General features: G+C 50.6%; 1 protein-coding gene across 1 annotated transcript; it reads left to right on the top strand.

Moving 5' to 3' along the window:
• Positions 1-1,022: 1,022 nt before the first annotated feature.
• LOC309978862 (G-protein coupled receptor 143-like) lies at positions 1,023-26,357 on the top strand (the record flags this gene model as incomplete). The annotated part of the gene is made up of 9 exons (XM_082865509.1): positions 1,023-1,290; positions 4,623-4,732; positions 5,683-5,777; positions 11,991-12,083; positions 14,529-14,638; positions 16,188-16,296; positions 17,922-18,039; positions 19,218-19,461; positions 26,263-26,357. The coding sequence occupies 9 exons, from the start codon at positions 1,023-1,025 to the stop codon at positions 26,355-26,357; spliced, it is 1,242 nt and encodes a 413-aa protein (XP_082721635.1).
• Between the last annotated feature and the right edge of the window lie 295 nt (positions 26,358-26,652).

Raw genomic sequence — 26,652 nt, 5'->3', positions numbered from 1 at the left:
AATATGATGGAGCTGGGGGTGGGGGTGGGGTTCTTTTTAAAAAATAACGCTTTGGTTAGTAAAGCCAGAATCTAGAGGGGGCTCTTTTATTTTCAACCCTGAAGAGTTTTTAAGAAAACAGTCCACTCCATATATTATCATTAGTACTAATATCATTTTGAAACTTTTATACATAGAGAATAAAGCATGATTTTCAATGTATACTGAAATTCATCTAGAAAGGAAAGAAGTTAAGAAAATCTGAATAAACTTGAACATTTTTTTCCTAAACAGAGGTACTCTCAAAAGCGAGTAATTTTACAATGTGAAAAACTTAACCCTACATTGTTGAGATGAGTAAAAATGGAAGAGCCCTGGACGGTGCACAGTGCGTGTGTGTGTGTCTGTGTGTGTGTGTCTGTGTGTGTGTGTGTGTGTGTGTGGAGCTGGGCAAAGCAGTTTCCCCTTTCTTCAAGATTTGTTGATTTTCAGGGAAAATCTTAGCTCTAGGGGGTCGTTTCCGTATGGGAGAGCGACCCTAAAAAGGAAGTATTTTAATGCCAGTCACTGCAGTCACAGTTTACGAACCTGTAAGGGATCAAAACTAGGGACGGCAGAGTCCCACACAGGGCAGATCTGGCACGAGGCATGCTTTCTTATGAGTCAAGATGAGCCGGCGGTGTCGGGGTGGTGGGGGCGGGGGGGGCTCTGGATTCTGGAGAATTAACAACGCCCCGCGCCTCCCCTTGGGAAGGCCTTGGGGAAAGGGGAGACAGCTGATTTCCCCACGGCGCGCTCCTTCCCCCGCCCCTCCCCCGCCCCCGACCAAGCATCACCCTCGTGACGCGTCTGCAGAGGCGCGACGCCCCCAGCGAGCCTGGCGCCTTGACTGCCAGCGCGGGGGATCGGGCGGGGGCTGCGGAGAGGCCCAGGGCACATGACGGCTCCCCCCCTCCCCACCCCCGCCAAGGGCCAGACCAGCACATGACCCGGGCCGGCCGGCGGGGTCCAGGCACACCCGAGCAGCATCCCCAGCACGGACCATGGCCTCCCCGCGCCTGGGGACCTTCTGCTGCGCCACGCGGGACGCCGCCACGCAGCTGGTGCTGAGCTTCCAGCCGCGGGCCTTCCACGCGCTGTGCCTGGGCAGCGGCGCGCTCCACCTGGCGCTCGGCCTCCTGCGGCTGCTGCCCGGGCGCTGGCCCGCGGGCCCCGGGCTCCCCTCGGCCTCCCCGCCGGCCACGGCCCGCACCCCGGCCTCCGCCCGCATCCTGCGCGCCGCCGCCGCCTGCGACCTGCTCGGCTGCCTGGGTGAGGGCGCGCCCGCGGGTGGGGACCCGTCCGCGCGCGGTTGAGGGCGCGCGGCCCGCAGGTCGCTCCCGGCCGGGGGCGTGGATGAGCGCGCGCGGCCCCCGCCCGGGACCTGGTCGCCGCGCGGGTAAGGACGCCCGGCCCACGGGTAGGAGGGCCGAGCCGGAGGCGGCTCCCCAGGGGCCGGACTGGACGACCAGGGGACTCTGCGATATAAGATGGTCGGCAAAAGTTCCTTCGGGGGACCGTTGTTTTTTTTGTTTTTTAAACAGTTTGATGTATTTGTTATTGCACTTATAGGGAAACTTTAGACCGTGCTGTGAAGGAAAACCCAGAAAATACAATGCATCCCTAAATGTACCACTAGTGAGAGACTAACAGTTAATATTTCGTGCGCGTGCACACACACACAAAATCGTTTCCAAAATGATTTAGCAGAATCAGGAAGAAACCCATATATATATATATATGTATATATATGTATATATATTACACTTTTATTTACTTACTTGTTTATCTATCTAAGTTTGGGTTTTATACCACAGATGGGCAAACTTGCAGCCTTTAGGCCGCATCCTGCCTGCTGCCTCTTATCTATGGCCCAGGAACTAAGAAAGTTTTTACATTTTAAAGTGTTTTTAGAAAAATCTAAAGAAGAAGACTGTTTCTGACATGTAAATATTCCATGAAACGTAAATGGCAGCGTCCGTAAGTGGAGTCTTATGGGGATACAGCCATGCCCTGCACTTGTGCCTCGTTTGGGGGCATCTTGGCCCTAAAAGGGCAGAAGTGAGTGCTGAACAGAGAAACTATGGCCCATAGAGCCTAAGATATCTTCTCTCTGGCCCTTTACAGAGACTTTGCTGACCCCTGCTTTCAACCCTAGCACGGCACATTTTACAAACCTCTATGCTAGATATTGCCAAGCATTTTAACTTTTTTATTTTGGAAAATTTTTAACATATGCAAATGTAGAGAGATTGTATAACAAACTCCCTGTACCCATCACCTAGCTTCATCTATACCCCATCCCCGTATCCCACTCTCCACTGGGTTAATTTGAAGCAGATTCCAGAATTTATAACATTTCACCCACACAAATCTCAATATATAGCTGTAGAAGATAAGAATTTTTTAAAAACGTATATATCACACAGATATCACTATCACCCCAAAATAATGAAAACCAGTTCCTTAATATCACTGGTGTATGTTCAGGTGTCTCATAAATGCTATTTTACAACTGGTTTTTTCAAATCAGGATCCAAATACTGTCCATGTTTTGTAATTGGCTGACAGGTGCTGGCATTTTGGAATTGTGTTTTTCAGTCGTGTTTGCTCTTGAAGGAAAGGCTGCTGGCGGTATTTGAAGTGCCTTCCACCGCTGTGCCGTGAGGGCGCAGCAGCTTCTGGGGCCCCTTGAGTGCTTCTCTGGGCACAGGTGGCTGTGTGTCCCAGGGCCTGGCTCTCCTGTTCCTGGTTGTGTGATTGGAGACACTCAAGAATCTTGGCTTCAGATAAATGCTATGGAACCTCTAGTCACTTGCTTAGACTCGAGGAGTAAGACAGGAAGCTATAACGATAAAATCAATTTGGTGCAGGACAATAAAATAAAAAATTGGTTTTCTTCCTGATTCTGCTAAAGCATTTTGGAAAAGCATCTTAATAATAATCTAGTTTCTGTAACTTGAATATCTGAAAATAGAGCTGCACACAAACATCTTTTGAGGGTCAGCAAAGTAATATTCGTATATCCTTTGGCCTTTAGAAGGAAGGTGCATGACATTGCGGGCAAATGGGCAGAAGCAGGAGTCAGGGGAAGGCTTGGTGACCAGACCTCCTCGCTGAAAAATAAGAAATACAGGGTTTCCCTGGTGGCGCAGTGGTTGGGAGTCCGCCTGCCGATGCAGGGGACGCGGGTTCGTGCCCCGGTCCGGGAAGATCCCACATGCCGCGGAGCGGCTGGGCCCGTGAGCCATGGCCGCTGAGCCTGCGCGTCTGGAGCCTGTGCTCTGCAACGGGAGAGGCCACAACAGTGAGAGGCCTGCGTACCGCCGAAAAAAAAAAAAAAAAAAGAAATACAGATGCCTATCTCACGGGGTGGTTTTTTTCCCCCAGTTTTTTTAAAAATATCTTTTTTTTTTTTTTTTTTTTTTTTGGCCACACCATGCAGCTTGCAGGATCTCAGTTCCCTGACCTGGGATTGAACCCGGGCCACGGCAGTGAAAGCACAGAATCCTAACCACTAGACCACCAGGGAACTCCCACCCCAGTTTTACTGAGACATAATTGACATATAGCACTGTATAAGTTTAAGGTGTACAGCATAATAACTTACATTTATCATGAAATGATTACCACAACAAGTTTAGTAAATATCCATCACCTCATATAGATACAAAAAAAAAAAAGTGTTTATCGAGCTCAAAGCAGAGCTCTGGACTGAAAACGACAAAGCACTATGTGGACGCAAAGCATTATTTTTGTTACCTGTGCTTAAGAATGAGAAGCTATATCTTAGGCTTTTAGTGTTCATACTCACCCTTTTAGTGGTATATGACACAGTGTATATTTGGTAGCATGTGACACAGTGTATATTTCTGTATGTGAAATACACACACAACACTAGTGTGTAACTCTGTACTGCTCACAGGTCCCCTTGAGCAGGGCGTTACACAGTGAATGCTTAAACAAAGGCTATCTATCGAATTACTTAGCAAAGAACCCTAATATATGCCTTACGTGTGTATACTGTGTTGAGGAGGATTAGATATTTGGGTCAAATAGCAAGGAAAACTCACAAATAATAAATGGCAAAAGTAGATTATCAAGAGCTAATTTGTGAAAATCTTAAATGTATATTTTTTAAAGAATGAAAGAACTATCTTTTTAAACTTCAGAATGTGCTTTCTCAATCATTCTTTTTTACGTGAGGACTAGTTAACTTGGACATTAAAAATATAGCCAAGAAATATAAATTGTTATTCACATAATCACTTCTGGGTGCCAAATAAACAGACAGACAGCGTTAGGGGCGGCACTGTGGCCAATGGTGGCTGAAGTTGAAATCAAAGCACCTGGGATTGCTCCACTACCATGATAATTATCTTCTGAGTCTTATTTTTTTCTCTGTCTCCCTGCACACACCAGCGTGTGTTTCTTTCCTCCCTGTCTCCCTCACATCTTTCTCTTTCCCTTCCTATCTATCTGTCTGTCTGCCTATCTATCCATCCATCCATCCATCCGTCCATCCATCATTTTTACAGAGTCAACAAGTCACCTTTAGATTTGCATTAGGAGCAGATACAAAGCATCACCTGATTCTCCCTTAGGCATCACAGTCCGGTCTACGGTGTGGTTAGGCTTCCCGAGTTTCGTGGACGACATCTCAGCCGTGAACGGGACAGACGTGTGGCCCACCGCCTTCTGCATGGGGAGTGCAGTAAGTGTACCTCCCCTGGTGTCCCCCTTCCCTCCCCTTTGCCCCGCCCCGTTACGCTGTGTCCTCAAAGTGTGGTCGCATCCCTCCCACCAGCCCACTGTAGCTTTTAGAAATGCACACGCTCAGAGCCCTCACCCCACTGACCAGGGACCCTGGGGTGCGGGCCGTCTGTGATTTAACAAACCCTCCAGGGGCCTCTGACCCACACTCCAGTTTTAGAACCACTGTGCTAGTATGTTTGCCATCCCCACCCTTAAACACACATTCAATCCTTACCTTAGATCCAGCCACAATCAAAACCAGCTGGGCAAAAAAAGAAAAAAGAAAAAAGAAAAGTTACTGATTTAATGGATGTATTTACTTAACAAAATATATTTAAAAATAGCCATTTGTTCATCCATATTGCTCTGTCCGCCAAGTTAACACTCCAGTGAATGACCTCAAAGGACACTGGTACCCTGTTGACCCGCCATCTGTGCCACAGCCGTCAGCATCTCTCCCTTCCTCCCCTCTGTTGCTTCCTAGCTGCATCCCGACGGAGCCTCCATCTTAGTATATAGATCTCCTGCTGCTTCTAACGTACGAGTCCCGTCCCCCCCCCCACCGCCTTCCTTCTACTGGGAAGGTCCTTCCTGCCCATCCTCCTTAGTCCTCAGCAAAAGGGCTTCTGGTTCAAAGAGCTTCATGCCGGGCCAAGCCGCACACCTGGGCCCTCCATCTCCCTGACCACAAGCGTAGCACAAGGCAGGGCTCGCTGGACCCGGTGCAGCTGAGCAGGCAGGGCACCAAGGCGCACACCCGTCCCAGGCCACATCCCAGCCTGGGTTTCCAAGCCTCTCCGGAGGGCTTTCACGTGCTGCCCCGTGACGTCAGAGGAAGTGGGCGTCTGCCAGCTCATTTCACAGAAACCCATGTCCAGGAGCTCTGATGCCGGCTCTTCCCGATTACAGATGTGGATCCAGCTGCTGTACAGCGCCTGCTTCTGGTGGCTGTTTTGCTATGCGGTCGATGCCTACCTGGTGATCCGGAGATCGGCGGGACTGAGGTATTCGGAGCAAGCCGGCTGGTTTCTGCCCTAGTTTGTTGCCTGAGGGAAGGTTGGAGACACCGCTGAGCGCTGCATCTCTGTACGGCAGACACAGCTGATCAGAACCTTTCAGCTGACCCCTCCACCGAGAAACATCTGTGCAGCTCATTTTTATAAAAGGCTGAAGGCACAATCGAAATATCGAGGATTTCTCCGGGTGCCCCCTACCAGAAAAAAACAGGATTTTAAAACCCTGAAAACAGTATTTCAATAGATTAAATATTTGGAACACGACAAAGACTTAAAAAAAAATAAGAATTGGCATGAAAATAAAAAATTCTGATGGTGTCTAAAGGTTTAGGAGAAAAGTTCTTAGATGTATGTATTGATACAGGATGCTAAATACGGAGCCCAAGGGTTCTGGAGCTGCCAGGGGCTGCCTGGGAGGAACCCAGGAAGGGTTAGTGCCTGGGTCCTGGTGGGTTCAAATTCCTGCCCCATCACTCACTAGCTGTGTGACTGTTGGCAAGTGGCTGAACCTCTCTGGACTTCCGTTTTCTCAGCTGTAAAACAGTACCCACCACCTCAGGAGGTTCCTGGAAACAGTAAATGTGATAGTACCCGTGGATGGTTACGGATGGAGCCTGGCACGTAGCAGGCGCTCAGTAACTGGGAGCTGGGGTTGGAGCTGGGATGTGCATGTTATGGAGGAGACAGAAACACAGAGAACCTACGTGCCAAAGAGAAGCAGGAGGGCACGGCGGGTGTCCTGGTCTCCTGGCTCCAGGCCCAGGAAGGATGGGTCCCCGACCGAGTTCGTGGTACACTTCCATTAGGCCCCCTTTGCATGGAGCCCTTGTTTGCTTTTTTCTTTTTAAATAGCTTTATAAAGTTCATCTGTTTAAATGTATAAAATCCATTGTTTGTGAGCATATTCACAGAATTGTGTAACCATAACCATTATTTGGCTTTATGACGTGTTATTCATCCCCCAAATCTCTGTACTGGTTACTAGTCATTTCCCATTCTTCCCTCTCCCGCAGCTCCTGGTAACTTCACATCTACTGTCTGTCTCTGGATTTGCCTGTTCTGGACAGTTTCTGTAAATGGAATCATACAATATGTGGCGTTTTGTATCTGGCTGGTTAAACTTGGCCTCTTATTTTCGAGATTTATCCATATTGTGGCACGCAGCAGTTCTTCATTCCTGTGCGTTGCTGAATAATATTCCATTGTTTCGCTATCTGCCCTTTACCCGTTTATCAGTCACTGGACTTTTAGGTTGTTTCCATTGTTTTGACTGTTACGAATAATGCTGCAATGAATATTTGTACGCAGGTGTTTGTGTGGACATATGTTTTCGCCATATACTTATGGGTATACACCTTGGAGTGGAATTCCTGGGTCATATAGTAACTCTATAACCTTGTAAGGCACTGCTGAACTGCTTTCCAAAGACTCTGTACCATTTTACCTTTGCACCAGCAATGTGTAATGGTTCCAGTTTCTCCGCATCCTTGATAACAACACTTGTTTTCTGTGTGTTTGGTTTTTTGAGATTTTAGCCATCCTGCTGTGTGTGAAGTGGTATCTCATTGTGGTTTTGATTTCCCTGATAACTAATGATGTTTAGCATCTTCTCATGTGCTTATTGGCCATTCGTGTACTTTCTTTGGAGAAATATCTCTTCGCTTCCTTTTTCCAGTTTTTAACTGGGCTGTTTGTCTTTCTTATTAGTGAGTTATAGGAGTTCTTTATATATTCTGGATACAAGTACCTCATTAGATATATGATTTACAAATATCTTCTCTCATTCAGCAGGTTGTCTTTTCACCTACTTGGTGGTACCTTTTGAAGCATAAAAGTCTTTAATTTTGATGAAATCCAGTTTTTGTGTTTTTTTCTCTTATTTCTCGTGCTTTTGCTGTCATCTAAGAAACCATTGCCTAACCCGAGGTCACAAGGATTTATACCTTTGTTTCCTTCTGAGAGTTTTATAGTTTGAACAATTTTATTTAGATCTTTGAATTAATTTATGTGTGGAGGTGAGGATAGGTCCGCCTTTATTCTTTTGTAGGTGGATATCCAGTTGCCCCAGCACCACTGGTTCAATAAATTCACTTTTAAAACCAACGTGAGTAACCAAATAAAGACCATATTAAGCTATAGACTACACTGGGCAATCTTAGTGAATCACCACTCTAAAATCCTTGGTATTCCTTACGTATATCACATCATCATTCACTTTGTCTCTCTGGCCTGAAATTTAGTACTCTCTTCATTTTTGCATTTCTTTCTTCTACCTTTTTGCCTTAGTTCCCAAGCTCTTACACATCTGTACAAAACCGAGGTATACTTGGTTGTGAAAATTCTGTAGGGAAGACAGTTAAGGTTAAAGGTTGCCAACCAGGTATATCAGTGAGAATTAGTTTTGGCTACATAAAATACATAAAACAATAGTGACTTAAGATGGGAATTTCTCTTTCACGCTAAAAGAGGCCAGAGGTAGGCAATCTAGGGCTCTTATGCTGGAAATCAGGGACCCAAGCTCCTTCTCTCTTTCTGCTCCACCATTCTATTATGTGACTTCCATCCTCAAGGTATCATGGCCCAGTATGATACATCAGCATTCCAGAAAACAGGAAGGAGGTAGGGGGCAATGCAAAAGGGGCCTGTTGTCCCCTGAGCCAGATCCCTTTAAGCAGGGACCTGTTTTAAGCAGGCCTGCTGTCCATGAGAGTTTTACACAACAATAACATTTTCATGTTATTGGCCAGAACTTAGTTTTCTGTCCACACTTAGCTGTAAGAGGAGGTAGGAAATACGGTTGATTATCCAAGCGTGCTGCTGCTCTGCCTGACATCCAGGTTCTGTTGCTGAGGAAAAAAGGGAGAATGACTTTGGGTAGGCAGCAAGCAGGAGGAGACCTTGTCCCAGAAGCTGAGTGCAAGTGGGATGGTTCCCTCACTCAGTTTGGGAGGGATCGGAGCTAGGACACAGTTAGAGGTCTCATAGACCACCACTCAGTTGTGGAGATAAGAGGAACCTTGGAGCACCGAACAGAAGCTAGAAGAGTATGTCTCCTGCTGTCATAGGAAATGCACCTCCACCCGTGAGGGACTGGAGTTGGACAGGGCTGAGTGACAGCTCTCTGGACCCGGAGAACAGACAGAGCCCTCAGAAGCCAGGACAGGCGATCAGGAAGCCCTCCTCACACCCCGGCGGGTGTTTGGAATTCATCTTGGAGCTTGGCGTTAGGATAGGCCGAAGTCTGCGGATGTGCAGGGACTAGAGGACGCCAGGCTTCCGAGGACCCGCCCATCGAACAGGAGGCGGCCCTCCAGGGATGCCAAACACCCAGATGCCTCCCAAGGGCAGGGTTCCAGGGCTGGGAAGACCGTCGGCGGTGAAGTGGGCTCTCCCATCAAAAAGGAGCGGGCCCACAGCAGAGAAATAAGACGGGTGCTCTCTAGCCACGGAGACCCAGCCCCGACCTCGTCCCTAGCACAAGCCACGCTTCCCAGGGTGAGGTCTCTGAGGGGCCAGCCCGGGGTGGTTTAGAGCCAGAGCTGAGCGTGCGGGTCCAGAGCCTCTGGAGCCCCTCTCTGAATCGCCAGCTTGTTTGCAGAGCCGAGGGCGGAGTGGATGCTGTAGGTGGCAATGAAGAACCTGCAGCTGGTGGAGAGGGGTCCCGAGGAATTCCCAGGCAGGGGGCCAGACTCCTCCGGTATGGCGGGATTAAACTCCACATTCCCTTCTAGATCCTTCCAGCATTTAGCTGTTTCCTTTGGCGCGGGAGAATTTTCCCTAAGCAATGTCATTAAGGCAGATTGAAAGTTAACATGTAAACTGCCTATTGGGCTCCAGGTGCGGGAGACGCACGTTTTAGCCATGCCGGCCGGCACCTGAGATCCCGGGAGAAACTCTGCTTGCCCTAAGAAAAGGGGAGTGTGAGAGCAAAGAGGGTCGTGGGGGGCGGAGGGGCCTTCGCGTGCCTGCACGTGAAAACTGGCTTGCCGTCAGAAAAAGGGATGAGGCTCTTCAGCCGGGGCTGCTCCGGATCGATCCGCCACGGCCACATGGGTGTGGCTTTCTGGCTGTATCGGTTATTGACGTGGCCGCGGCCTGGGTCCCGCGGCCGGCTCTGACTTCCCCCCCCCTCGTGGGTGTTTGGGGCCGAGGGGAACCGAGGGCCGGGCTTTGGGGAGCGCGAGCTGGCCTCGCCCTCCCACCCAGGAGATGACCCCAGCGGCTCCCTGCAGCCCAGGCTTGGCGTCTGGAACGCAGATGCCACCCTGCCACAGCCCAGCCCCTGTGCAAAGCTGCTCCTTAGTTTCCTGAGTGTCCGGCGAAGCCTGTGACTTGTGGGCAGGACAGACCCCCGCACGCTCCCAAAGCCGGACGGGCAGGGAAGGGCCGCTCCAGAACCAGCAGTGCCAGGGGAGGCGAAGGTGCAGCCGCGTCCGCGGGGCCGCCCAGTGGGCCGGCTGTGCAGTGTTTCCGCCCTAAAGCACGCCCTCTGGGCCATCTCTCTTCCCTCCCGTCTCCTTGTAGAAGGGCGTCCTTCACCGCATCCCTGACCACGCCCTTTGTCCCCACGGCGGGTCCGCAGGGTTAAAGTCCTGATGGGCCAGGGGCTGCACCCTCTGCCAGGCGTCTGGCAGAGGGTTTTTTAAAAAATTTATTTTATTCATTTATTTTTGGCTGCGTTGGGTCTTTGTTGCTGCGCGCGGACTTTCTCTAGTTGCAGCGAGCAGGGGCTACTCTTCGGGCTTCTCGTTGAGGTGGCTTCTCTTGTGGCGGAGCTCGGGCTCTAGGCGCGCAGGCTTCAGTATTTGTGGCACGCGGCCTCAGTATTTGTGGCGCACGGGCTCAGTAGTTGTGGCGCACAGGCTGAGTTGCTCCGCGGCATGTGGGATCTTCCCGGACCAGGGCTCGAACCCGTGTCCCCCTGCATTGGCAGGTGGATTCTTAACCAGTGCGCCATCAGGGAAGTCCCATCTGGCAGAGTTTTGAGTAACAGTGGGCACCTCTGAGGGAGCAGCCCTGGGCCACGTCCCATTGCACAGAAGAGGCAAACAAAGGCTGTCTTGGAAGAGCAAGGTAGCTCTGCACGGGCTCAGGTGGTCCATCGTCCTGACCCCACCTGCAAGGCTGGCTGCCTCGAATCTCTCAGGGGGACAGGGTGGGGTGTGTGGGAGTACAGAGGTGAAGGATGGAGATGGTAACGATGAGAGAATTTGAACTATGCAGGGAATGGGGGGTAGGGGGACAAGATGGGAAACCTCCCCGCTGTCCTGGAACGTCGAACAACCACCCATTTCTTAGAGACCTTCTTCTTGGTTTGGACTGAGCATTAAGACGCTTGCATGTTAGGTACAGAGGTGACTTCAGGAAGGACAGAGGCCAGGAGTTGCTTGCCTACTGGGGGAGCCAGGCACTTAGGAGGAATTATGAGGTACCCGTGCCTCACTCCTCTAATCTTTTATTTATTTATTTAGTTAGTTAGTTAGTTGTGCCAGGTCTTAGTTGTGGCAGGCAGGCTCCTTAGTTGCGGTCACCTGCTCCTGAGTCGCGGCATGCGCGCTCCTTAGTTGCAGCAGGCGGGCTCCTTAGTTGAGGCATGCAGGCTCCTTAGTTGTGGTATGCAAACTCTTAGTTGCAGCATGCATGTGGCATCTAGTTCGCCGACCAGGGATAGAACCCGGGCCCTCTGCAGTGGGAGCGTGCAGTTTTAACCACTGTGCCACCAGGGAAGTCCCCTCCTCTCAATCTTGAAAGGCTTAGGTTGAGGGAAAGAAGCCAGACACAAAAGGCCACGTCGTGTGTGACTCCCCTTGGAGGAAATGTCCGGAATAGGCAAATCCACAGAGACGGGTGGTAGATGAGTGGTACCAGGGCCGGGGGCACAAGCAGGATGGGGAAAGCCCACTGGATGGGTCCGGGTTTCCTTCTGGGGGGATGAACATGTTTCGGAACTGGATAGAGGGGGTGCTTGCACGGCACTGTAGATGTCCTAAATGCCGCTGAGTTGCTCATTTTTAAATGGTGAGTTTGATGTTATATGAATTTCACCTCAATCAGAGGAAAAATAAAAACCTCACAGGCGAAATCAGGCAGCTGTTTGCCAAGGGTTTGCTCTGCGTGCATCTTCCTGCCGCTCGCGGAGCTCGGGGCTTGTTCAGTGCTGGACCTCAGGCGTGGCCGCCCCTCTGCCCCTTCTTCCCCCAGTACCATCCTGCTCTACCACATGATGGCCTGGGGCCTGGCCGCACTGCTCTGCGTGGAGGGAGCATTCATGCTGTACTACCCTTCTGTGGCCAGGTAAGCCGGGGCTCCCAGCAAGCCCACTCCCCCGACGCCTGGACACCCCCCCCCCGCCCCTCTTGCAGGAGACGCCCGGGCGCTGACCCCGAGCGGGCGGGCAGGCCATCGTCCTGGATCTGTGCAGCTGAGAGCACAGTGGCTGGCACCTTGAGTTAGCGTCCCTGCCTCTGCCTGTCTCCTGCGTGTGGGTCGGTGTTGTGCGCGGTGTGGATGCAGAGCTGGGGGCACGGCTCCCCCGTACCAGCCTGTGTGCCAGCCTCCAGGCCTGTCCCCCTCCAGACGGACGCAGCCTTCCCCTGCCCACTGTTTATTTTTCATTCTTCAAACCAGCTTCCTCTGGGCGAGCAGGTGAGTTGAGCGTCCCAAGAATGAGTTGGAGATGGCTGGAAGACACAAAGTCGCTCGCTCTTGACAAGCTTATTTTGAGCCTCTGCTGTCTGCACTTTCTCACCTCTCTCCATCCTGTGCTGTTCTGAACACAGACACTGGGCGATGTGGCCTCTGAAATTGTCTCAGGCATTTCTTCAAGTTTAAAACCCCATCAGTGCAACCATTTGTAAAGCCTCAAGGTCCCTCCAAGGATATATAATCTAATTTTCAATGGAAAGCTGAAAAACAGAGGTTGGACATTGTCTCTTTGTCTGTGATTTCAGGGCAGTGTACACCCCGGATCAGCACAGCGCAGCCCTCAGGACAGATCCGGCCCTCTGCCCTGCTCTTGTAAATAAAGCTTTTTTCGCACACAGCCGTGCCCATGTGTGTATGTATGGTCTATGGCCAGTTACACATTAGAGCTGAGTAGTTTGACAGAGGCTATGAGGGTTCTGGAGGCTAAAATATTGACTATCTGCTCCTTTACAGAAAAAGTTTGCTGACCTGTGCTGTAGACCGTTTCTGCCCCTTCTTTTTCGATTTCTTGTAGCCATTCAATCAGATGTCTCCACGTTGGTGTTGCTTTGTGGCCTCTGTGTAGATCCCTCCAAACAGCCCACTCTCCCCAGGAACCCTAAAAGGACAAATACAGAGTTAGCAGCTGTTACAGAGGGATGCGCTTAATTGGAAAGGGAGTTTTTATCTCTGGCCTCCACCTGTGAGATCCTGGGGACGTTGCGTCTGAGCGCGAGGGAGCCATTGCTGCAAGGACACTCAGGAACGCCAAGGTGCCCCGCGGTCTCCACGAGGCCGCCCCCCCGAAGCATCTCCATCCTTCCTCGTATCCATCCTCAGAGCCCACGACGACCCAGAGCCCTCGGCGCTCTGCAGGCTCCCACCCTCTCTCGTTTGTTCCTTACGTTCAGTACAGGCACCCGAATCTCATCTCTTCCCCCTCTTGTTTCCCTTTCTCCCCTCAAGCCCTTCCAGACCACAGTTTAGCTTTCACAGCTGAAGAGGAAAGCTTCTGTTAAAAAGGAGGTAGCAAAAATAAAAATAATAATAAAATAAAAGAAGGTAGCAACACAACATTGTAAGTCAACCATACTCCAATAAAATACGGCTTTCAGGGTAAAAAACAAAACACGCAAACCAAAAAACAAAAAGAAGGCACCATCTTCAGGTGGTACTGTCATCCTTAAGGCAACAAAGATGGGCACTGCATTTTTCTTCCCTGTTTCCATGCACTTTCAGCCACTTGCCCCTCTGGTGTGAGCACTTCTTACATATGAAAACGAGAGCAGTAGCGTTTTTATCACTCCACCTTCCGTGGCCACAGGAGCTGTTCCCTCCTCTGCTTTTCCACCCCATCTGGGGTCGGGCCTGGGCAACATCCCCTCTGCTTTGGATTCTCTCTTCCTCTTTGCCGTTTTCCTCTACACTATGTATTTGTTAACTGATAGCCCCGGCCTTGGTAGCATACCTGTGTGTGGCACCCACCGTGTCCTGTGGTGATAGATGATTCTCAAGACCCATCAGTAGAAATCCGGGTCCCCCTCCCCGAAAAGAACCCCTGAAATGATTACCTGTCACCATGACAACAGATATCCTGTGCCGTGTGAGGCTCGGGTATTTTGATGGTCGAGGACAGAGCTTGGATCCCATGTGTGGTGTCAGCCAGGCTTAGCACATGTGTAGTAAGTGCCGAAAACCCAGCAGGTTCGTAGAACACCTTTGCCTTGTTTGAAAGACAAGTACGGGGAGACCCACTTGTTTGAGAGACCCAGTGGGGGAGTTGGGGGGGATCCACCACCCCAGAGAGCCTTTTCCCCTCTTCAGCTTTTCCCAGCAGGGAACTTTAAAAGCTCCCTGATTCACGAGACACACAGAACCATGAGTGACCCTCCTTCTTCTGTGATTTATCGCTTGTCCGCAGACGTGAGATATGAGTCAGAAGCTGATCTGTGTGTTTCCTTCGATCTGGTCCTCTTGTCTCGACTTGCAGATGAGTCGGCGTATCTCAGGCAAAGCCCCGGTGTTTTGGAGAATGACCCGGCTTTCCTCCCTCAGGTGTGACAGGGGTCTGGAGCACGCCATCCCCCACTACGTCACCACGTACTTGCCTCTGCTGCTCGTCCTCGTGGCCAACCCCATCCTGTTCCGAAAGACAGTGACTGCAGGTAAACCCAGGGAAGTGCTCTGGGGGCGAGGCCGCGGCTACGGCCCCAGGCCACGGGCTCTGATCATTATCTAGGACCATGGACCTCATTTGTCATCCTCCAGACAGGAGCACAATACAGCTGGGGAAAGTGAGGGGGTTTAATAAACGAGAGGGAGCGAGCCTACTCAATTACGGGCTGTACGAGTCCTTGGCCAACGTCTGCTAGCTCAAAGCCGGGACCAGGGGACGTTTCACTTCTGTCTGGGCTCCTCCTGAGTCTGCCATGGGCGTGCCCCAGAGGACCCGAGTGGCCTTGGAAAACTGCGGAGGGGAGACGGGATCAGGAAAGGAAAGGGCAGCCGAGGGGAAGGGATGGCTGTGGACTGAGCCGTCCTGGGAGCCTGGGCCCTCCCCGTGATGTCTGGGCCTGTGTCTTCTCCCACTTGGGCAGTAAACAGGAAGGAGAGCACAGGAAGTGAGTCAAATGCATCAGGAAGAACTGGGTGAAAGGGATCTTGTGAGTCAGCAGAATGCACTGGACAGACCTCCGGGCCAAGGCAGGGGACCTGCATTCCAGCCCCCATCCTGTCCTCAAGGAAACGTGCCCCGAGGCAAGTCTCCAGGCCCCTCATGCCGCCCTGTGGGTCCCTCACGGGCAGAATGAGAAGAAAGAAACACACCTTAACAGAAAGGTCACTTGATGATCAGCTGTGGGTTGCAGAAATTGAACCTAAGTGAAGTGCTCTACCACTAGGGAGAGAAAAATCACTGCAGCTCTTTGCATATCTGCATTTAAAACTAGTGTGCTGCACACCTGAAACTAACACAACATTGTAAATCAACTATACGCCAATAAAAATTAAAAACAAGAAACCCCTCCCCCCAAAAACTAGTCTATTAAATATAGCTTTTTTTTTAACAAAATTGCATTAAAAAACAGTGATTTGATTACATCAAACAAATGAAAATGACTTATAGAAAGAAGACTGGAAGGAAATACACTAAGATGCTAACGATGGTTGTCTCTGGGTGAACTACGGGTTATCAATTCTTTTCTAAACTTTTTTATATTTTCCAACTTGTCTACAAGGATAAATGTCAAATCTTTCAACATTTTAAAATAGTGAGCATGCATTATTTTTACAGTAAAAAATATAAACCGTAAACAAATATAGTTCCCGAACTAGTAAAACCCAGATAAAATCCAGAGTGTAGTTAACAGCACTGTACCAGTGTTGACTTCTTCATGGTGACCAATGTGACTATGGTCGTGTAAGATGTTAACTCTGGGGACAGCTGGGTGTAGGTATACGGGAACTCTCGGTACTGTCTTTGCAAATCTTGTGTAAATCTAAAGTGATTCCATAGTAAACGTTTAAAAACTCTATATTCCCGTGAGTCTCCGAGAAGTCCCACGGGCAGGTGGTGAGGAAAGCACGGCCGGGTCTCGCCGGGCGTCACGCTCTCCTGGCTCTGCTTCGGAGCTCCCACCTGCTTTACTGCCCTTCCTCTGCACGCGGGAAACGTAAATAATGAAATGACGTGCTGTTCCCCTCTGCTCTTTACAGTGGCCTCTTTACTAAAAGGAAGTCAAGGAGTTTACACGGAGAACGAGAGGCGGATGGGAGACGTGATCAAGACCCGATTTTTCAAAATAATGCTGGTTTTCATTATTTGGTAACCTTTCTTCTTTTTTTTAAAAAACTGTCCCTGGGAAGGGAAATGCAAACCGCCTGTCATTTGCTTTTCCAAGTGTGACCTGAAAGTTCCAAAGGGAAGAGTCTTCGGAGAGGAAATTTTTGAAACTTGTGCTAGGTGCCTTTGGAGGAAATGCTTGTGAGACAGGAAGGCAAGTCTACCATCCGTGAACTTCTGGAAAGCTATTCACATCTACTCAAACTACATAAAGAGCCCTAAGAACGAAAAGTCGCGAGTTTAGTTTTGATGCGTCCCTCCCATAGGCCTCCGCAGTTTTGCCCCGTCGCTGGGGTTAGCATTTAAATCAAGTGCCTTCTAAGTCCACCCACTGGCAGCAGGCTTTTTTTTTTTTTTTTTTGCCGCGCAGCATGTGGGATCTTAGTTCCCCGACCAGGGATCGAACCCGCACGTCCTGTAGTGGAAGCGTGGAGTCCTAACCACTGGACCACCAGGGAAGTCCTTGCATCAGTCTTGACACCAGGATTCCTGTATCTGACAAGATACAAGGGCAAGGGCCCATCTTTAGTGTTATGACTCACCGCTCAGGCAAGAAGGGTAGAGAGTGGGACTTCCCCGGCGGTCCAGTGGTTAGCACTCCACGCTTCCACTGCAGGGGACATGGGTTCCATCCCTGGTTGGGGAACTAAGATCCCACAAGCTGCGTGGCACGGCCAAAAAAATAAAAATAATAATAAAAAAAGAAGGGTAGAGAGCAATCTTCCTGTCCTCAACTGTCTACCCACCCCCATTCCCCCACCCACCCCCCCCTCCCACCACAGGTGTCCTGCCCCAGCGTTTCAAGTGGGTGTGCTGGGCATAGACCTGTGACCAATGCAAAATCGACTGGAATCAGGAAACACTTCGCTGTGGTGAAGCAATGCTTCGCAAGACAGAGCACGCCTTTGTGGTGTTAATGATTGATGTGATGCGAGCAGGTTTGTTTGCACAGTCTCCTACGAGAGACGTACATTAGCTCCCTCTAAAAATACACTGAGCTTGTGGTTTCAAACGTCACCTCCCTGCCAACAATAACCTCAGAAAATTCAAACATAAAATGTCAAGATTTGTTTTGGTCTCCATCAAAACATTAGCTTACTCTTCAGAGGAAGGATGAACTCTGGGTTATTTGACGTGTGCTAGAACCTTCCGCCTGATGTGGTGTTGAGTGCGACCATCGGAAGGATATGTTGGTCTCTGCTTTGGGCTGAGAGGGGTGGCATGTCTTACGTCAGATTCTTGGTGTGCTGCGTCCTCCTTGCTGCTAAGCAGCACTGCCCCTGCCCCAGGACTTCTAGGTGTCGGGAGGCATGGTCCCTGACCCCCAGCGTTAAAAATGAATTGTGGGGGCTTACCTGGTGGCGCAGTGGTTGAGAGTCCGCCTGCCGATGCAGGGGACACGGGTTCGTGCCCCGGTCCGGGAAGATCCCACATGCCGCAGAGCGGCAGGGCCCATGAGCCATGGCCGCTGAGCCTGCGCGTCCGGAGCCTGTGCTCTGCAACGGGAGAGGCCACAACAGTGAGAGGCCCGCATATCACAAAAAAAAAAAAAAAAAAGAATTATGTCACATGTTCTCTTCACCTGTGGGCCATTTTCTTTCTAACAGTTGGGTGTCGAATATCATCAATGAAAGCCTTTTATTCTATCTTGAAATGCAACCAGATATCAATGGAGACTCTTTGAAACAGGTCAGAAATGCAGCCGAGACCACATGGTTCATGATGGTAGGTCTATCTTAATTTAAAATGTTCTTCCTAAAGAAAAAAAAAAAAAACAGAAGGGATAAAACCACTCAGAAGTATGATCTATATGTTATTTAAATATGCAGGGAGTTGAATAGGTTCCTGGGATGCTAACATCTGGCCTGGGTCCACGAGCTAGCTGTTTTCATTCAGTGTTGGGGTCGTTATTAAATGGACATGACTCTGGTAAATCAACTTGGCAAGTGAATCAAACCTTTCAGGCTGATTTAACATATCAGGGAATTTCTCTTGAAGAAATGTTTCAGACTGAAAAAACCATAGGGATGTAGGTATTGCTTATAACATTGTCCGTAATTATAAAGCATTATAGGTAACCCACATTGTTTTAAACAAAAGGGAACGGTTAAGTTAATGATGGTCTTTGATCTTGAGGAATCTTATGCCGATGTCAAAGATGACAGTGTAAAAAAATGACAATTGTGAAATCTAGTGTTCCGTGAAACACGCAAGATCTAATAATTATACTGATTTCAACTACCTAGTAACACGTGCATGAAAAATTATTGGCAAGAAATACACAAAACCATGATAAGGTGGAAAGAGCATGGGTCGCTTCCCTCAGTGTTTTCATCATATTGCATTTCCAAATACAAAAATCCACACACGAGCTGTTCGTGGAGAGATGCACGGTGCCCTACACAGAATTAAAATGTATGTTGCTTCAGAGTCGGGGGAAAGCTGACGCAGGAGGGTAAGACCCACACTGCCTGCCTCCACCCCTGCCCGTGCCGTGGTCACGTGCAGGGACCACACGTAAGCAGAGTTTCCTGGACTGACAGGCTCAGGTGCCTTTGTGCAGTCACATCCTAACAGGGGCGCGAGGGGCAGGGCCCCGAGTCCCTGCGAGGGAGCACGGCCACGGGCCAGAGGTGAGACAGCCCGGCTGGGCCGCGCAGGGCCTTCCCTCTCCCGCCTTCTCCGTGGTCTGACTCAGGTCCTCTCCCCACCCCACCTCCTGTGTCTTCGGGCACCTTTGAGGGCCCAGCACTGCCAGCCAATCTGTCTCGCCCCACACCGGCCAGTGGGGCAGGTCGCAGTGAGGCCAGCCCAGCGGGCCCCGAGTCACCCTGGGAGCACCCAGTGCTCTGATTCCCACCGTCCCACCCTACTCACCCCTGTCTCTCTGTCCTCCCTGCCAGGGGATACTGAATCCAGCCCAAGGGTTCCTGTTGTCCCTGGCCTTCTACGGCTGGACAGGCTGCCGCCCGGCTTTTCAGGCTCCCAGGAAGGAGATCCAGTGGGAATCGATGAGCACCTCGGCCGCCGAGCGGAGTCCCCCGTCCCTGAGGGGCTCCCGTGAGCCCCGGGAGAGCCCCGCTGCCAGGAAGGAGGGGCGGGCCGGCGGGCACACTTCCGACGAGGCCGTGAGCCTGCTGTCTGAAGGTAAGAGCCCCTCCGCCAAGGCAGGCGGACGGCGGGGCCCCTGGCTCCCCTGGAAATGCTTTATCAACGGCCAGGTGGCTGGTGCATAGCATCTCTGTCCTGATGTCTGGAACCTGCTTCAAGGCGAGAGCGGAAAGTGACAGCGTTAGGCCTCATCGCGTCATCCACCTCTGCTTTTACTATGACAGTGGTACCTTTCCTCTAGTTATTAAGCACCGTAGCCTTGTAATAATTATAAGCGGCTCCACCTTGGGCTGGACGGCCTTTTGAATAGGAGCAAAACTGCCACTTCAAACCTGTCGCGAACGTTTGCCGTCAGACAATGAATGGTACGACCTGTCGCGAACGTTTGCCGTCAGACAATGAATGGTACGACCTGACCTCAGCAGCTTTTAGATGCAGCTTGGTCTGTCCACCTCATTCGGGGACATTTAAGGGAACACGCTGGTCGTCCGGTGCTGGCTCTTCTGATCTGCCCTTTTCATTTCAAGACTCTAGCACTGTGGTCCTCAGATGGGTCCTGTTTTTAAACTCCTGTTTAATCGGATTTGGGGTTATGTCTACTAACCCAGCCGACAAGGAGGAAGAAAGTTCAAGGCCCCAATAATGTCTCTCTAAAGATTGCCGTCTACTAAACCTATTACATACATTTTATATTTATATATTCATGTATACTATTTATATATATAAATTTATATATATATATAAATTTATATATTTATAAAATATATAAATAAACTATTATATGTACTTTTCATTAAACATACTGTAACCGTATAATTTATCATTTGCTCTGTATTCTGAATTTACTATTACAAAAGGCTCACTTACATTCTAATCAAGATGGGTAATGAGAGAAAAATCGCGAGACCTATGATCCTTGTTCCTAACGAAATCTCAGGGACTGTCACGGTTATGATAACTGATTAATTTTACCGTCCCTGGTCTATGCAGACCTTTATTCCCTTGAAAGATTCTTCTTGAGCAGACATTTTGCTGTTAGCATTGAGTAACAAGACTGGAAGTTCTTTACAAGAAGCGGACACATGTTTGCAGCACCTCTTCTGGGGGTCGGGGGGTTGATTCCCACAAATGCTGCTTGGGGAGGAGGCCACCCCATGCCCTCCTTCTGTCCCCACTGAGGCCCTGAAGCCCCTCCCTCTTCCCACTTTATTACACTGGGGCTGGTTGCAAATGCTTTTAACCAGAATGCATCACCCTGCAGCCCATGTACCGTCTTGCACTCATGCTTGACCACTGCACGTGGTAAGGGCCCAACAGTCGTTTGTAATAATTATGTTAAATTACACATTTTTGATGGGAAATTAGTTCTAAAAGGCCTAAGAGTAATTAATTGTAAGCTGTAAAGACTTCTTAGACATAAGATTGAAAGAATTCTTAGTAACATGAGAGTTGGGGTACTATGTAAAATATATCTCAGAAGAGCTGGGGAAAAAGAGTTGAGATCTTCTTAACCAATTTTTTTAGTAAGACTTCATAATGAGTAAGCACTTTCTTTGAATAAAAGCAACATTTGTCAAGCTTGTTAGAAGCAAGGTGACATATGGTCTAAATATAAGGAATGGACTTGCTACGCAGGAGCCACGATGACACCCTCCAGGGAGGGCTCGTGGCTTCTGGGCGCAGGACTGTCCATCTCGGCCTCCTCCAAGTGAGCTGAGGACGACAGCCCTTCCTGCAAATCTCACTTGGTATTTCTTGACCTCTAACAGGGTGCTAACGACAGTGATTTTCGTAAGATTAAATAGATCTTTGTGCTATGTGCTTAAATAGTGCTGGGACACAGAGGGCATTCCATAAATGCTAACTCTAGTAAGCATACCTAAATCCCATTACATATTCATAACCTGAGCGGAGACATGGAGCAAATGTTGGCGAGACAGAGAATGAAAGAGTCCGTGAGAATTTCCAGTCTGCGTTTAAAGTATGAAGGCAGAGCGATCTGGGCAAACGATGTGGATACGTGTCAGGAAACAAGCCCAGGGCAGAATGATCCCCACGCAGGAGACTCCTGTTCTTATACCACAGGCCGTATACGCCGCTGCCAGGACCCTCAGGAAGCGGCAGCCTTCTGCCTACAGTGGTAATCTTGGAAATGAGATACGGCTGGCTTGGTCTTGGGCCGTTTCCTTTCTCCTCCTTCCCAGCCGCTTTGCTTTTAGTCTCTTTAGTAAAGGGAGGGAGCTACTCATAATACAGAAAGTACTATTACATGTGGGAGAAAAGCCCAGAGATGCAAACTCGAAGCAGTAAATACAGTTAGGCTTCTCCCTGTTTGCACTGGTTAAGATGAAGCTTGACTGGTTTATCATATCCTTAAGCCTCTACTTTAGGATTCACTTCGAGGCCAACAGGCTTCCACCGAGCCTCCGATAGGAAGTATCTGACGTGGTGTCTGGCACTTGCAAGTCAACCGAGTTTGAACAAATATTCATCGAGCCTCTGCAATATGGCCAACGGCGTTTTAGCTGAGGGGCGGGGCGGTGTGTGTGGGTTGCGCGTGTCCCTGGGAAGGATCATGTAGGAAACTTGCAAGTGTCAGTTAAGTAAAGACAATACTGTATTTTATTCTAAAAAGTCTGACGCGTTAAAGGAACACAGCAAAGGCAGGGCCTCTGTTGGTGTTGGCGCATGGGTGAGGGCTTCTGGAGGAGGTGATGTTCACACTGGGTCTTGCACCGCAGACTGGAATGGGAGGGGAGGAAGCCCGGAGGGCGCCCCGTGTGGAGACTTAGGGCAGAATGTCTGTACGGTGTTCAGGGGTGGCCACAGCGTGGGATTTGTGGGAAGCTGGAGAGGCAGGTCGGGAACAGATAACGAAGGGTTTTTACAGATTCTGCTAAGGGGTTTGCATCTTATCTAGTGGCCAGCGAGAGGCCAGTTAGGGTTTTTAAGTGGAGAGAGGCACTCAGATTTGCTTGTAGGACTAGCCTAGTGAATGGATGTGGGAGAGTTGATTGGATGATCAAGCTTCGTGACCATGGCAACAGCTAACATTGAGGGGATCTGTGCGTAATTCTCTATGACAACTTCGTTCAAAATCGCATCTTTATGAAGAATCAGAATTTCCCTTGGGACTAAAAGTCAAGAAAAAAGGGTACTTCTCACAAATAAGCAGAAACCCGGTTGGTTTTTATCTGGTGAGCACCAGAAACCCTTAAAGTATTATCTCCTCTGTCCATGAGCTTTACGGAGCGTAGTGTCAGATCTCTGGCCCTTCTTTAACAGGGACACTTTGTGCTCACAACGGAAGAGTTCAGGATCTGATGGATACTTTAACCTTATCATTGCCTTCGAAGGTTGGGGTGTGTATTTCTCAGGAGATCTGCTCCCCTAGCCTTCAACGGTACCCTGGACCAGGTTCCCCCGAGCCCTGCCCACTGGCAGGGGGCACGGCGGGACGGCAGTGGAGCTGGGGGCGTGGTCACAAAGGGGACACGTCTTAGGCGGAGGCCTGGCAGGGAGGGGCGTTGAGAACAGGCCTTCCCTTGCTGTGGCAGAGGGGCGTGGCCACAGGGATAGGGGTGTGGCTGTGGACAAGATGGACCACAGGGTATAAAGGATTGCGTCAGTGGGGTAGGGCCGAGACGCGGGGCATGTGGGGAGACGAAGAAGGCTGTCGTTAGAAGAGAGCACATGTAGTGTGTCCACAGGTAGGAAGCTTGTGGCCTATGCAGAACACAGTGGATGGAAGTGAGGGGGCGTAACTGTCTGTCTCTCTCTCGCACGTCTTTTCTCTCCCCCCAAGTGTCTTTACCACAATTCCCTGTCTCTCTCACAATACCCTAGTTCTTGCACCATTCCCTCTCACCCACAATTGCCCTTTCTCTCCCCAATCCTTTGCTGTTCCCACAATTCTCCATCATCTCCCACAACCCCTTGCTTTACTCACGGTTCTGTTTCTCCCACAGACCCCTAATGCTCCCACAATTTCCCATTTTCTGCCACAATTCTGGAATCTTCATGGTTTCTCACAAATCTCTTGTCTTCTACAGTTCCTTTTGCTACTGCATTCCACCGCTCCCCAAATTCTTTTTCTCAGAGAGATTTCTGTTCTCCAGCATAATCCCTTCTCTCTGACAATTGCCCGTCATCTCCCACAGTTCTCTCTCCCACAATGCCTCTCTTCCACAACGGCTAGTCTCTCCCACAGTACTCTCTTCCCCATAATTCTCAGTTCTGCCTGGCAATTCCGTATCTCCCCCACCTCCCACCCAGTTTCTGCCGTTTCCCACAGTACTCTCTCTCCCACCATTGCGTCTCTGCACATCTCTTTATCCTCCATCACAGTTTCACACTCCCCAAATTCCCTGTTCTCTCCCACACTTCCCCGTTACCGTCCCCATTTCTCTGTTCTCTCATACACCTCGTTCTTTGTGATTCTCTCTGCCGTCACTTGCCCCTCCACGTACCACCAGGTGGCGCCATGGGTCGTGTTTGCCAGGGGAGTGTGGGAGGGAACACACCCCAGGGCCTCCAACTCTGTCGGGCTGGCGGGACCCAATTCAACACCTTGAAGGGGACGCAGGCCCACGGGTTGTACGCTCTCTATGGCTCATGCAAGTAACCACGTGGTTGGGATTTCTGACCTACGGCCTCGAGGTTTTAAGGGATCCAAGAGCAGCAGCTGAGGGCACCGGGGGCATCCAACGTGCCTTCCCAAATGTTAGGTCTGCGTGGAGCCAGGAAGTTCTCGAGAACCTGCCTGGGCTTGCAAGGCTCCCTGACGGGAGTTGCTAGGAAGGCGCTCGGCCCTTGGGCACTGCGAGGTCGCTGGCGGCCGCATGTCCTGCACGCACACTCAGATGTGCACATGCACCGACAGAGAATTAGTCCCTCACCCCCACCACGGCCTTGTCGTGACACAAAGGGGTCTCCTCCGTGGAGCCGCGGGGGACGAGGAAGGAAGCAGGAACTCTGAAAAAGGGGTTAGAATATGTCCCAAAGCGTCAGGTAACGGGCCAGATCTTGATCCCGAGCCCCCGTGTGACCCTCCAACCCGGCGGCTTTTTGAAAAGACCACAGAAATCGCACACAAGCTCCCACGAGCCCAGGACGCGCTCATGAACGGCGAGCGACGCCGAGAGAACCGAGCCTTCGGGGAAGCGCCAGTGAACCCCTCCGGAAGCTTAGGTTCCCCGCTCCCGCCCTCCCCGTCGGAGCCACCGGCCCTTCCCCCGTCGTCTGAATTCCTTCCCCGCCCCTTGGTGGGCTCTTCACGCTTGGGGCGGCGCCCTGGGAGGCCGCAGGCCGCTGTGGGGTGTGGGTGGTGGTGGGGACGGTGGTGTGTCGGCCACGCCGCAGACCCCGCGCTTGCGTCCTCTTGGGTAATATCGTCACCTGTTCCTGTAGCTCCGGCTTCCCCAGGCATTTCCAAGCCCACAGAGAGCTCACGGCCTCTCCTTTTCCCCTGAAGTGTCCTCGGAAACTCTGCATGTGGCTCTTCTTACTGCGGGCTTCTTCCTGCCGGTTTTTATACGTTAGTCTCCGTGAGTGCTCTGCGGTGCCTGCGCCGTGTCCCACGGACGTCAAGGCGGTGACCCCACGGTATTTAGCCATTCAGCGTTAGTTTATCGTGCCGGGGCCTTGTTTAGGCACTACAGATACTGTGGTGACTAAGGTAGACAAATGCGCTGTCCACTGAGACTCTCCGTATGATTATATAATAATTATTATATCAGCATTTGTGAATGAAAGTCTCAAAGAACCGTACAACATTCAAGGCGGCGAGAAGTGCTGCGAAGAACAACACGTCAAGAGCGGGCAGGAGAGTGGTTTTAGATAGGCGTCCCAGACACCTCCTTGAGGAGGTAACATTTGAGTGGAGACCTGAATGCAGTGTGGGAGTGAGCCATGAGGAAATCTGGAGCGCTTTGCGGGCAGAAAGAGAGATGTGCAAAGGCCCTGGGGCAGCACTGAGCTTGGATGTAAGAGAAGCATGTGCCTGAGGTTGTGAGTGAGCAGAGGGACATGAGGGGAGGAGGCTGCAGCCGTCAGCGGGGCCTCTCGGTGGAGGGAGTTGGGATTTGGAGATGTTCCTGAAGGGCAGTCACCTGCCCCATGCACCGCTGAAAAGGCCACCCTTCTCTGCGTCTTCCTTCGCTGTATTCCGGACACACACCCCCAAAACCTGGCACCCAGCAGGCGAGCCTGGATATTTGTGGAGTGATATCCATAGAAAGAACAATTCTGACATCTGTTGCAAAGATCTCCCACACCTTCTAAAGGAAGGTGTGTTGTTGGGGTGATTAAACAGACCTCCAGGATTACTCTTTTGGCTGGAGTGACGTTTGCTTTCACTCTACTGATGGTTACCTACGTCCCTCCTCTTAAGTTTTAGTAAGAGGAGTCCTTGGGGCACCTCGTGGAATTGAGAGCAGGTGGTCGGGCAACCCCGGAGCCCTGTTGCCCCCGAGTGACCCCTGGGGCAGCTGAGATCTCGGTCCCCTTAGACAGCGTGTTCCAGGGCTCCGAAACTCCCCCGTGTCAACAGTCTGTTTCCGTTTGGGCTGCAGCCTCCACAGGGTTCGGCTGAGATGCGGTGAGCTGCCCAGTGGTGAGGTTTGGAGGAAGGGAGACAGGGTGGACCTCCCTTCAGGGAGGTCATACATCAGCTGCCCCAGATGATTCTGTAGGACTTTTGTCCTTCGGAATGATTTAACCACGTGTAGGTGAAAGTATCATGTACTTTTCTTTTTTAAATACAGACGGTTGTGAAGCTTGTGAAAGACGTTCTCGGACACGGACACCGTCACGTGACAGTCTTTTTTTCCTCTCCAGGTTCTGACTCCAGCACAATTGAAATCCATATTACAAGTGTGTCCCGCAACGGAAAGGAGACTGAATCTGTTCCAAAAGCCCAGGGAGACCTGTGAGAGGACGAGATAGAGGTCCAGATCCCATCTTCCTCAGACTCCACGTTTCTCATCCCTTAGGACTGTGATCTCGCCTGCAGTCAGCGCACTGCAGGGTGTAGCATCCCCCCAAATCTCACTCCCATCACCACGTTAGTGTATTCCCCAAGATCCTCTTTGTGGTAGGAGGGATGATCCGTGAGCCTGCGCTTGGGGATGGCAGGGGGAGTCTTTCCAGATCAGACACTCTCCATTGACATTCGTTTTTCTGATCTGGCTGTAATGTAAATGCCAGACCCAGGTCCTTGGAAAAGTT

The sequence above is a fragment of the Leucopleurus acutus genome (genome assembly GCF_964270905.1).
Source record: "Leucopleurus acutus genome assembly, chromosome: Y".
In the NCBI taxonomy this organism is placed as follows: Eukaryota; Metazoa; Chordata; class Mammalia; order Artiodactyla; family Delphinidae; genus Leucopleurus; species Leucopleurus acutus.
This window is presented reverse-complemented; position numbering and strand designations above follow the sequence as displayed.